At 44.5% G+C, this 13,132-nt stretch overlaps 2 protein-coding genes across 7 annotated transcripts in view; one reads left to right on the top strand and one right to left on the bottom strand.

Moving 5' to 3' along the window:
- The window catches only part of CDHR2 (cadherin related family member 2), a 29,679-nt gene extending 19,048 nt beyond the window's left edge, over positions 1-10,631 (bottom strand). For 3 of the 6 annotated variants that reach the window (XM_081850185.1, XM_081850186.1, XM_081850190.1), the window contains exons 1-6: positions 8,960-8,994; positions 5,548-5,612; positions 4,930-4,998; positions 3,727-3,866; positions 1,233-1,286; positions 625-714 (exon numbers count right to left, since the gene is read on the bottom strand). In XM_081850185.1, coding sequence (XP_081706311.1) covers positions 625-714; positions 1,233-1,286; positions 3,727-3,866; positions 4,930-4,998; positions 5,548-5,612; positions 8,960-8,979 — 438 coding nt within the window. In that variant the 5' untranslated portion in view covers positions 8,980-8,994. Of the gene's footprint in view, positions 1-624; positions 715-1,232; positions 1,287-3,726; positions 3,867-4,929; positions 4,999-5,547; positions 5,613-7,847; positions 7,925-8,959; positions 8,995-10,548 lie in introns of those variants that run through there. The other 3 variants (XM_081850189.1, XM_081850187.1, XM_081850188.1) reach the window with 3 other exon arrangements.
- The window catches only part of KIAA1191, a 263,656-nt gene that overhangs the window by 113,255 nt on the left and 137,269 nt on the right, over positions 1-13,132 (top strand). The window lies entirely within an intron of this gene.

The raw sequence follows: 13,132 nt of genomic DNA, 5'->3' as shown, positions 1-13,132 counted from the left end.
ATTGACACTACTGGCAAGACTGGGTACCTTCAATAGTTTCTTTGCTTTAGTCTACTTGATGAAGGAACTAGTGAAAGTACCAAACATTATGCAGGAGCTAGAGCACTGTGGCTTTGATTCACAGAGGAATCTGATCAAGCCTAAATATTGGGGAAAGCAAACGCCTCTGCCTTATCCCTTAGTTTAACTCCTTTGCTGTGGACGTTTCCATCAGATGAGTTATTGGCACTTCAGTTCCTGGAAGTTCCTGGAACCCCACTTGCTTAAAACAGGGATAACCCAAACAAATACAGATCCCTTAATTTGGTACATGCATGCTGGCCTAGGAAGCGGTAATAGTACGATTGTGGTCAGCTGAAATTAACCACACTGGGTGGGAAGTTGCTCCTCCCAAGTAGTTTCCCAAGTGCCACTAGGTGCATGCAGTTGCAGTGAGCCACTTTGTGAATTGTCCTTATGACCACAGAGAGGGCTGCCCTGCAAATCCACACAGATAGGACAGATTCCTTAAATTATAAAACGGATGGGATATTTGCATGGCTTCCAATGTCTTCCGCCAGCTGTGGAATGCCATGGACCACAAAGAAAAGAAGTCTGGGCATGAGCTCAGGTGGCCAAAGGTACCTCTGGGACATCAGTAAAATAGGGTTCATTCTGGAATATTGGCTTATTGTTGTTCCGGTCTTCTACAATGATTGTGATTCCCATTTCGACCTGTTGAAGGAAGAAAAAAGACAGTAATGTGAAGAGACAAGGTAGGGGGGCTTCAGCACCCAAGAACTCCATACAAGGATGGAGGAAACCTGAGCTTTAGGGAAAAGGTTACCAGATGCAAAGAAGGACAGGGACTCCTGAGCCTTCTATAGTAGGGTAGAAGAGGCAGCTTCATCAGGGACCGCTCATCATGGAGACAAGCTCATCTCTTCTACACAACTATTGAAGGTACAAGAGTCCTGTTCCCCTTTGCTTCTGGTCACTGACACAGGGTTGTGCTGAGCTTTCCCTACATTTGTAAGTAGGCACATGAGACCTCAGCAGGCATTGGTTTAGTGAAAGCTGCTTGGTGAGTCCCAGTTTAGTCCAGCGGTTGTTCCTCCTCACCACCACCACCACCTGAGAACTGGGACAGCAGCCACCTTCCATATCCCATTCCACAGGCAGTCTCCCCTGATGGATCTCTGCTCCTTGCTTAAAACCAGTGTTATCTTTCCCCGGCATGTTTCTTCACTTACCGGCACACTTTTCCCATCCGTCACTTGGGCATCCAGAAACATAATTGTTGTGTCCTGGGAGGGAAAATGCAAAGCAGAAGCAGATTGGAAAAGAGGCATGATGACGACACCACCTTTCCTATTAATATACTTTTCCCCAGAGTCAGAATGCCTCCTTTCTTACATGCCTGAAAGAGGCAGGGGATTCTTGAAGCAAAGGGTCCACCTGGTGAATAAAATCACTGCCATTAATTGCAAGCTTAAGCTGCCCATCACAGTGGAGTGCTCCCTCTGCTCTCTCTCCATGCTGGAATTTGTTCACCCCATTTAGAGAAGGTCCCAACATGGTGCCCTTCAGATGTTTTGGACAACAACTCCTATCATTCCTGGATGCTGGCCATGCTTGCTAGAGCTGATGGGAGTTCTGACCTGCAACATCTGGAGGGGAACCAAGTTGGCTAATGGTAAGCTTAGAGACACAGTTTCACTTTTAGCAAATATTGATCAGCTGAATCACCAAGGCATCACAGAGCACTTCAGGGGTCCCTGCTTTGACTTGTGCAACCTCGTACAGACTCCACTTTGCCCATGCAAGACCAAAATCCCTTTTGAGGTGCCTCATTTTACCCCATGGTTGATTCATAATTCATCCAAATCTGACACATACCCCTAATGCACAAATACTCACATAAACACACATATACTATATACTATATGGGTTTTGGCTAATGTGTCTGAATATTCCATTACAAAATGGATAATGTTAAACCATGGGGAAAAGTTAGTCAGGGGAAGAAGAAGAGAAGATTTTGAAAGTTGTAGGTGAAGATTACTTAAGCAGATATTAAAATCACTGTTGTATTTTGACAAGATTCTATTGGTTCTCAGGGGTCAAAGAAATTATTAAGGCATTTTGTTTACGGGGAGCTGGAGAACAAACCAAATATCTATGCTCGCTGAAATCTAAAAGCAAGATAAAACCATAATGTCATTTGTAGGAAGGAAGGTAGCTTCTATTTTGAGATATAGCTGGTAAGCTCATGGGCCAGGTGTTCTTGAGAATATCTCACCTTGGTTACATTTCAGATTACAGCAAAGATTTAATTTAACATGTAGGTTTGAGCCCAGGTGGTAGTGAGTAAAAGCAAAATGGGTGACATCCACAAAATTCCTGCAGAGTCTAGTCTGCAAGGAAGTACCAAAATCAGAATATTTAAATAATTATAATAATTAGTTATATATGCATTGCTTATACCAGAGCAACAACTGCCTGGACTCAAAGTACAACACAAGCTTTTGTTCTTGTAGGTCTGCTCTTACAAAAAAAAATGACTTGCATTCAGGAAAGATGGCTGCTCTTTGGTCTTGGAAATATCAGTGTAAATATACTGCATACGTCCATTTATTCCACGTTCACTTGACACAATAGCCGCATTCCTCAACAGGATTCTGCTAGCACCAGTCTTCCTGCTACCCTCACCTTTTTCCCCATCTCTTTTTTTTAATATTAGCTTGGTGAACATCTTCAGCAGACAATGTTTAAGGCAATTTAGTTCCATGGACGATACAGGTGCTTTCCTTGACCTAATGGTGAAGCAGCTGAAGAAGCCTTGCCTTATACTCTGGGTATGGTCATATTAAAGACTCATGCATGCATGTCAGTATCTGTCTGTCTTATCCCCAAATCCATGCTTGATGGGATACCTTCCCTATTATCTCTTTTTCTGCCCAATCAGACCTGCTGGGAGGTTACAGAACGTGTCATAGCATTCGTACAGGAGGGGAGGGGAAACTGCTGGGACATATAAGTCAGGCATAGGCAAACTCAGCCCTCCAGATGTTTTGAGACTACAATTCCCATCATCCCTGACCACTGGTCCTGTTTGCTAGGGATGATGGGAGTTGTAGTCCCAAAGCATCTGGAGGACCAAGTTTGCCTATGCCTGATAAAAGTAGTAGAAAAACAAGCAGCAGTTGTTGTACAACAAACAGTTTCTGTGGTCTACAGGAAGGTTAAGGTTAAGGTTTATTAAACTGATGAATCACTTCCCATTAAAAGAGGTTCCCAATTTCCAACAAACAAACGAACAAACAAAATAAATTCATATAAAAAAAAACAAATTTAACAATACAGTGTCATAGCATTGGTGCTGCCCAAATGTCCATTAAAAAAAAAAAGTATTTGGCTGGTGTTGAAACACTGTCAAGACAGAGTCATATGGGGAAAGGTGGTCTTTTAGGTATAGTGGTCCTCCTCAGCCATATAAAGCTTTAGGGGTCAAAGCCAGCACTCCAAATTGTGCGTGGAAACAAAATCAGCATCCAGTTTGGTCAGGTCAGAACCAGTGATATATGTTCACGCCCTTCTTCCAGTAAACAACCATCAACTGACACCTATGCAACCTTTACAAGAGCTCATTTGCAAAATGTTCAGATGGGGGGAAATTCACTGGCTTTCCCTGTTTGCTCTGTCTCTCCCTGTTGAATTTCTTCATTTGCTTGGCCCCATTCTTACCTCATAATTCACTCTTTGCTTCAATGTCACATTGCCTGATCTACTGTCAAGATTAAAGTAGTGGGCGTCGCTGCCGCTTATGCTATAGGTCAAAACATCCCCTTCATCATCCACAGCCACCAGCCTTAAAACAAAGGCATCTGCAATGAGAAAGGAGTACCAGTAGTAGAGAGAGATAGGCAGGAGGATTTGCTAGGCCACCCAGGTCGGAATGACATCATTACAACAACCACCTCTTTTCTCTGAACCGTCATCCCTGTAGGGACACACCTTTCAAAGGAGAACCAGTAACAGAATGTTTCCTAGCTTCCTTCACTCCTCTTCCCTTCCTGTCCGTTGGCCTGGATATTTGAATTATTTGTTATTATTATAATTTTGTGTCACCTAACGCAGGACACCTCTAGAAAATTTGCAATCGAAACAAAAACAGACAATGCCATGGGTAATAATAATAATAATTTATTTATTTATTTATTTATTTATTTATTTATTTATTTCCTGCCCATCTGGCTTCATGTGATCAGCATCACGAAGCAGACACCAAGAATGAAGTCCCGCTTTAGACAGACCAAATAACCACAGGATCCCCATTCAGAGGATAATAATCCCAATGAACCATCTTAAACTACCAGCAAAGAAAAGACAGCAAACACCTAGACCCTCCATAGAGGATCTTCAAGCCCAGGTAGATTCATATGGGAAGAAGTGTTCCTTCAGGTACTTAGGTCCCAAAGTAATGCTTTTATTAATTGAAATCAACACCTCTGAGTCAGGCTATATTACCAACCTCACTACCATGTTCTGTACTAGCTGGGCTTTCCAGACCATTTCTAAGGGTATATATTGCTTCAGTCCAAGAGGGAGAGCAGCAGAGCATAGATTGGTGATGGTGATGCCAGGTTATCTATATCCACCAAGGGGTGCAGCTAGGTTACCAACCTAAGCTGGTAAAAAGCACTCTTTGCTATGAAGGCCCCATGTGCCTCTAGTGACAGTAGTAGATCCAGGACTACTTCCAAGCGCCAAACCTGATAGCTTCCCCAGTAAAAAGGATCCAAGGATCCATCTCTCATCTTCCCATCCAAGCCAAGGAGCAGGTAAGGCAAAGGGAAACCCAAGGACTTCTCTTTCCACCATTCTCACAAGTGTTATCATTTCCCTTTACTTCCTGCATTCCAGATGAGGATTCTTCCCTTTACTCACCTATAGGTGTGTCCTCCGGCAAGTAGAAGGTTCTGTTCATGTCGAAGCGAGGTGCTGTGTTCCCTGATGCTGTAAGGAAAACAGTTGGCTGGACATTAACATTTTTCATAGAGCCAAAGACAGCCTCCGCAGTCTTCTCTTTCCTTGTTCCCATCCCAATCTCTGTGGAGTATCTCCTGCCATTGTTGTTGTTGTTGACTTTCCCCATACTACATAAAATCTAACAGTTTGGGTTTCCAATGAACTCAGTATCGGAAAATATTTCCTTTAATAGAGGAAGCCCAAGTAGCGATGCTCCAATCCTAACTAGGAAAACTTAGGAAAAGACTTAGGAAAATGTACCATCTAGCTGAATCTCCACCCCCAAATACTAATGAGCAGTAGACAAAACAGGTGCCGTTCTAGACCTCTACAACCCAGTCTTATGAATTTGTATGCAAATGCCACTGGTTTTAAGTTGCAGCACTGAGGATTGCAGCCCTAGCCTTCTGAGGCAGTCATCCCACCCACCACCAAGTTGGGAGGCCTGATGACTAGGCACAAGACCACACCGTTTCCAAACAGAGAGCAGGGAAGCCTTTGTAGCAAATGGATAACCCTCATCATGGAAAATCTTACCTACTGCCAGAAACATGGAGAGTATCGCCCATGATAGCCAAAGCATCCTGCTAGGGCAAACAGACCTGTAAACACAGCATAGAGAAGGATCAATTGTTGGTAACGACATGTTTTCTTTCTCCCCATCACTGAACATAAGAAGAGCCTTCTTGGATCATGGCAAAGGTCCATCTAGCCCAGATGCCTGTGGGAAGTCTGAAAGCAATGGTGCTCTCCTCACCTGTGATTCCCAGCAACTGGTCTTCAGAAACAGACACCCTCTGTCAGTTGAGGTAGAACAGAGCCATGATGGCTAGTGACCACTGATGTCCTTACACTGCATGAATTTGTCTGACTCTCTTTTAAAGCCATCCAAGTTGGTGGTCATCACTACCTCTTGTGGCAGTGAGTTTCTTAATTGAACTATGCACAAGCAGTCCCTAGTGGCCTGCATGATCCCACAAGCCTGTTGAGCTTGGTTTCCCTTGGAAAACATGGTGCTGTGCATACTGCAAACACTCATCAAGGAGGAAAACATGCCTGGGAGGATACCAACAGAATACTGTTCATACTCTGGACTTCCTCACTGACCACATTTTATAGGCTTATTTAGGCTTCTTGGGTGCCATAAATGACTTGGTTCTGCAGGTGGCATTGATCGAGTACGTGCAACATATCCAGGAAGTGGCAACAGAAACCTGCTATCTCTTGTTATCTTAGTAATTCATAAACAAGTGAGGAGGTTTATGCTTATCCCAGGAACTCAGTTTCTCCTCTTATCAAGTCGCATGGCATAACCAAGCCAAACTGATGACGGACACTGTGCGTCATGCAAGCTGAGGAGAGGGTCCATGTATTGCTGGACTAAGTACAGAGACCCCAGGGTGTGGTGAAGCATAGTGTGCTGGCGCAATATTCAGTGACTGTATTTGATACAATGAAATGTTAATAGAATGCTTAAATGTGCCAGATGGCTTTGTACTCACTGGACCAAACAGTGGAAGCTGGAAGTTAAGGTATTTCTCAGTGACTGGGAACACTGTGAGCTGCACATCTCCTTATGATCCCATCTGCACTAGACATTTAAAGCAGTACCATACCACTTTTAAACAGTCATGGCTTCCCGCAAAGAAGCCTGGGAAGTGTAGTTCCTTAAGGGTACGGAGTGTTGTTAGGAGATCCCCTATTCCCCTCACAGAGCTTCAATTCCCAGAGTTCCCTGTGAAGAGGGATTGATTGTTAAACATTCTGGGAATTGAGGGAAGCCATAACTATTTAAAGTGTTATGATGCTGCTTTACATGTATAGTGCAGATGGGACTATATCTCCATTAAGAATAATGGGTCTATAGAGACCCATTAACTTTGATAGAATTAAATCTGTCTGTCAGTCTATCTATCATCTCTTCCCTTAAACCAGCCCCAGCAAGCATGGCCCATGGTCAAGGATGATGGGAATTGTAATCCGACAATATATAGATGGCCACAGGTTCCCCATCTTAGACCATACTTTGAGCCACAGTATTGCCCCACCTATAAGATCTTTGGATTAGGGACCAGATAAAGGCACTATTTTTCTTTCCTAGCTAGGCTTGGACTCTGACCTACCATGAACCTATTACAGGAACTGTATTCATAAATTTGTATGGGTGGCCCTTTGACTGTCAAATATTACATCCTTCCTCCACAGGGATGGGGCTGCCAACCTGTGAGCCTTGTGGGAGTCTAGTTCCTTTACTGACTGTGCACTGGGAGATATGCTGAACTTGCTAGAGAGTGGAATTTCCACGCACCCCTGTAAATCTACTTCATCTTTCCAAAAGCTCCCAAATATGCACCATATGTCAGCAAAATGTTTGCGCACAATAATTTATGGAGACACACACTGGTCTCACCATCTCCCATAAAGTTTTGGGCAGAGCTTAGAATGTCCGCTTTAAAAAGTAACTAGTTCCACTTCAAGTTCGCCTTGTCAAAAAAGGAACTTGTTCCAGTTCATCCCTTTACAAAAATGAACCCACCTGGTTCACTTCACTTCAATGTTTAGCTCAAGTTCATCCAAATAATCCTCACATAATAATAATAATAATAATAATAATAATAATAATAATAATAATCCCAGCATTCATCCACAAGCTGCTGTGCTGACATTGAAATGTGCTTAAGAAATTATGTTCTTTAAGTTTAAAGACCCCAAGGATCCCAAGTCTTAAAAAAAGTATGCAAGTGGACTAAGCAAACCTCAATGTACACAGATGGTATGGTAGTGATGCCAAACTTTTGGGGCCTGCTGGTATATTTGGATTTTGAAGGAGTACTCACACAATAACCACCACAGGTTGTGACTGGGCAGACTGTGTTAAAGTTGCATAAATGTATGGCATAGCTGTCACCCAAGGAGCTCAGATAGAGCTTTCCAAGGTGCTACATGGCTCCATCATGACACCAAAAGAAGAAGAAATCTCCTCAATCTCTTCCAATTTACAAAATCTTCTCTGCCTGCTCAGCCGCAAGTTCTTCTTCTTGTTATTATTTATTAAATTTCTATACTGCCCATCATCCAAGGATTACAGGGCAGTTTACAATACAAAAATGCATAACCTAGTAACAAACAACAATACCGACACACACAGCTTGAAAGACCATAAAGGTAAAGGTAAAGGGACCCCTGACCATTAGGTCCAGTCGTGGCTGACTCTGTGGTTGCGGTGCTCATCTCGCTTTATTGGCCAAGGGAGCCAGCGTACAGCTTCTGCGTCATGTGGCCAGCATGACTAAGCCGCTTCTGGCAAACCAGAGCAGCGCACGGCAATGCTGTTTACCTTCCTGCCAGAGCGGTACCTATTTATCTACTTGCACTTTGACATGCTTTCGAACTGCTAGGTTGGCAGGAGCAGGGACGGAGCAACGGGAGCTCACCCCGTTGCAGGGATTCAAACTGTCAATCTTCTGATCGGCAAGCCCTAGGTTCAGTGGTTTAACCCACAGCGCCACCCGCGTCCCTTGAAAGGCCATAGAAAGCCCTAATTCAGCACAACTGATGGAAACTGACAGCTTATGAATCTGCTTTAAACAGAAAATGCCATTACAAAATATAGGCTTAGGCAGCCATATACTGTTTGCCATCATTCTAGGGTAGCCTAAATGAACAGCCCTTCAGCCTACTGTGGTGCCTGCAGGAATCCATGATGCAGCCCTTTCACCCTCAGTTCTGGCTTTCATTGTTATCCCATCCTGTTAACGCAGAAGCCTTTCCCAGGCCCCACAGCTGCTCGCAGGGCCTGGCACCTGCTGATCTATGCAGAGCACTCATTCTCCAGTGGACCAGGGATGTTTTCACATGGTGCTGCAGAATTCCCTAATGTCGTTGTAAGTCCCCTGGTCACAGCACTGATGGGCAACCAACGATACACCTAACAGCCCCCTCCCCTTACCTTGTTTCCTGAAGGACCATGAGAAAGCGGCTCAATTCTGCTGCAGGCGACAGAGATCTGAGTACTTCGCTCAGACTTTGGCTCCTGCTGCAAATTAGCCGATCAATCATTAACTGAAATTAGTGGATCAGGCGTTCAGCCCAACTTTCCGGTATCTCAACGTCACAAATCATCTATCTTGCTTGAGGCTTGGATGTCAGTCCCCCCCTCCCCCCAAGAAGGTGTCCATGATGTCATTCTTCCTGGGTGTCCTGGAAAGGAAATATCCCAGCCACAGGCCACATCCAACATGATTGACAGCTTGTCACCCTGAGGGGTCTCACTCCCAACACCTTGCTCTAACGCAGGGCCTAATCCTGTGGCAGTTTATTTCCTAGGGTAAAATCCCAAAAAAACCTCAATAACTTCAATCCTAAAAGAAGCTCAACAACTTCAATCCTAAAAGAAGCTCAACAACTTTGGTTGGCCCTTTGGTTCCCACGGCCCTTCACTTCATCAAATCTGGCCCTCTTTGAAAAAAGTTTGGACACCACTGCTAAGGGGAGTGGAGAAGTGCCTACAGATTATTCTAAACAAACGAATTGTCTCTCAGTGCTTGTAATAACCTTTTATAAACTTACTTTGTGAGATCTGCCTGGAATACTGTTTATAAATACATAAAATTAGGGTGAGGACATCTGTGGCCCTGGGGTGCTGTTGGGACTACAGTTCTTGTAATTCTGGTCCCATTAGCCATGTTGGCTGGTGCTGTTGGGAGTTGGCATCCAACAACCTCTAGAGGACACCTTATTCCCCACCACTGCCTTAAATTAATAAACAAACACAAGCCTGCTTTTCCATTCATGCCACTTCTGTATGAGGTTCTGGTCCAGACTACTTTATATGGTCCAGCCGCTGCCTATGCATGATGATGACTCATTAGCAGTTGGAGTATCTGTTTCGTTGGCTGCTGTGTGACATCCAGGCCACACTGCAGAGTGGACGTAGAGAGATCTACTGGGCCGGGGGGGGGGGGTGTCACTTGAGGGAGATGTATTAATCTATCGTGCTGCTGAAATGAAGGGCCAAGTGTGGAGTGGACCACAGAGAGGAGGTGAGCTGCTTTTCTGAACACCACTTTTTACCATACGGCATCCCAGCAACCTTGCATTTATAGGTGACCTATGAAAGCACCAACCTGTGAGGTGGGACTTCCTGGAGGGACCCCTCTTTCCCCGAGTCACCAGCCCACCTTTGAGCCCCTCTCCTCCTCTTCACCACATAAGACCTTCCCATGCAGAGGATGTAAGAAAAAGTTGCAGGCTCTGTATGCTCTTTTAAATGCGCATCTGTGGTACTTCTGAAGGATGTGAGTGCTGCTGTCACCAGTGCTAGGACTACCATCTTGGTTGGGTTTGATTTCCTGGTTGGGCTCCTCTCCCTTTCCATAGCTGCCCAGCAGGCAGAAATTCAACAGCCCCAGCTTCCCTGATGATTGCTTTTGAATGTAAAGAAACAGCTGGATTTCTACCTGCTTTGGAGCTGTTCAAGGCAGATCAAGACAACAGCACTACCCATGGGACAGGCAGGGGAGAAAGCTACCATCTTACCCCAGGCTCCTGAGCTTGCTCCTGCCTCATGGTCCCTTCCACACTCGGGCTTTGCATTTGGGAGCCCTGCATAGGGCCAGGGATGCCTGCGCTCTAGCAGGGCAGATGAACCCCCTTTCCTGGTGCTGCTGGTCTATGCCTTTGACTTCAGCCTGAAAGAAACTGACAAGCAAGAGGATTCACCAGACAGGGTCCCGGCATCTGTGTGTTCATAGGCGGGAGAGAGTGGCTGCAGCCTCCCCCATGACCTACTTACAGGAACAAATGAGGATTGTGCGATCTCCATTCAAGCAGAAGATGGGTTAGGGTGGAGGAAGTGAAGAAAGCGTGTCAGCCTGATGATGTGTTATTTGGGCTAGTGAATGTACTGCCACTCCTGTTGCTGTGACCAGCAAGGACACAGCAGGGGCATCCTTAGCAGTGGTGGGGGAGGGCAAAGAGACAGGCGATGAGGCTCACTGCTGGTGCAAGTGGGCCCTTGGCCTCTCACAGCTTCCTGCTTTCTAGGTGCAGAGAGCATGCCCAGTTCTCAGTCTGCAGGATCCCAGCATATTACTTACTTTTTAAAAATGAAACAAAAAACCAGACCAATCAAGTCAAATTTAGATTTTAACAATGTTACTAGATTTAAAGATTGTACTAAAATTCCAGGCATTAAATATAGTAACAAAAATAGGAATGCAAGATAGAATGATTTATTACAAAAACAAAGCCAGAACTAAACAATAAATAATAAGCTGTTGTTGTTTCATTACATTGAAAACAAATGCCTCAGAAAGCAGCAAATGTATGTTTCAATTTCTTCTACCTCACTAGAATTTTTGTTTGTCTTTAGAAATATAATTTCTGGTTCTGGAGAATGCAATGTTTTTTTAACTTAGAAGAGGCACCCCCAAACTTGGCCCTCCAGATGTTTTGGGACTACAACTCCCATCATCCCCAGCCAACAGGACCAGTGGTCAGGGATGATAGGAATTGTATTCCCAACACATCTGGAGAGCCGAGTTTGCCTATGCCTGACTTAGAAAGTCAGCTCATAATAGTAATTCCTGAGTACTGACCCAGAGACCTTTCATGTGCCAAAACTTACACATTTAGAATACAAAGCATTACATTGTCTGAATTCGCAGTGTGATTTTGTTCTGAATCCCCACACTCACCTTACTGCTGTCTCTAGTTCTCTCAAACAATGTACACCTGAAAAGTGAAAAGGTACTGACATTAGACTGATGACCTTCAATCTTCTATTTCTGGCTAACCCTGGGCATGACTTGTATCATGGATGTCTCTTTTTTGGGTGGAGAAGTTCTAGAAGCCACATGGTGGAATTTTGTGACATCCGTCTTTGAGTGGCAGCAGCCCTGTGAGCACAACCAGTAGTGTGGGATGATGGAGTGCAGCCTTACAACATCTGCAGGACCAGGGGCTCCCCATCCCTGAACTAAGGTGACAAAGTCATTTATGTGCATGAAGGATCTTATTGACAGTTTTCAGTTTTTTTCAGCAAAGCCAAATGCACCTATTCTAAGGTTGCAGTCCAAGGCATGCTTACCTAGGAATAATCCTCAACTCAATAAGGGGTGGTGTACTTTTGCTTGGGTTGCACTGTCACCTAGAGATTCAGCACAGGATCTGCTGGCTGGAGAGAAGGGTCAGTGACTGATTCAGTGGTTTGACATAGGAGAATGGGCAAGTGAAAGCTGAAGCTTCCAGAGGATGCTCAAATATGCCAGAGGCAAAACTGCAGTCAGATAGATATGGAAGACATTTGGAGGCTTTGTCCTGCTGCGCCTTTGGATTACTTTACAGTATAAGCAAAAGATACCACTTTGCTTGTTTCAGTAACTATTCTCCACCCTCCTTAAAGCCATTATGTATCTGTGGACATCAGTTTTTGGAGCAGCTTCCCCTACATTCCTTTCCTTATCAAAACTAGACAGGGCATGTACATCCTATGCACATCCCCTTTCTCCTCCTCCTCCTATCTCTTGTGCACAGCCTGAAGGAGCAACAACTTTAGGACGAGCAGAGCTGAGCATAAGTGGTTAGTGGTAAGGTAATCAGCAGCATGTCTGTATCACCCCTGTTTTGCCACCAACGTTTATGCATGTGCATGTGTGTGGCAGAGATACGTTTTATGCTGTTATGTACATCAGCATTGTTATATCTCGACTGTGATACAGCTATGCTGCTTTATGTTCTCAATTGCAAAGGGAAATCTGTCATGGTCACAAGAAATTCTCCACTGGAACCTCAAGAGCTTCCTGTTGAACTCCTGCCATGTGGTCGTTTTCATACTTGCGGGATTTCTGCCCTTTAGTTGCAGAGTATTTTCACTCCCATCTAAAAGGACAAGTATCCTCTGTACATGTTGAAGCTGCTCTGCACTTTTGGACTCTGTGATTTACTAAGCAGCAGTAATCATGATCTCCAGCAGAGGTCTTTCTCAGTCTGTCACCTAAATAAAGTCCCTTTAATTGGAGATGGCAGGAAATGAACCCAATACCACCTGTATGCAAAGCTCTGCCACTCACCCATGTAGCCCTTCCCTGGTGTCTGATTTGAAATACTGTACCTGCCCATA

Source organism: Podarcis erhardii (assembly GCF_964252035.2).
Source record: "Podarcis erhardii genome assembly, chromosome: 2".
Lineage (NCBI taxonomy): Eukaryota > Metazoa > Chordata > Lepidosauria > Squamata > Lacertidae > Podarcis > Podarcis erhardii.
The sequence above is the reverse complement of the archived record's forward strand: the minus strand, read 5'-3'. Positions and strand labels throughout refer to the sequence as shown.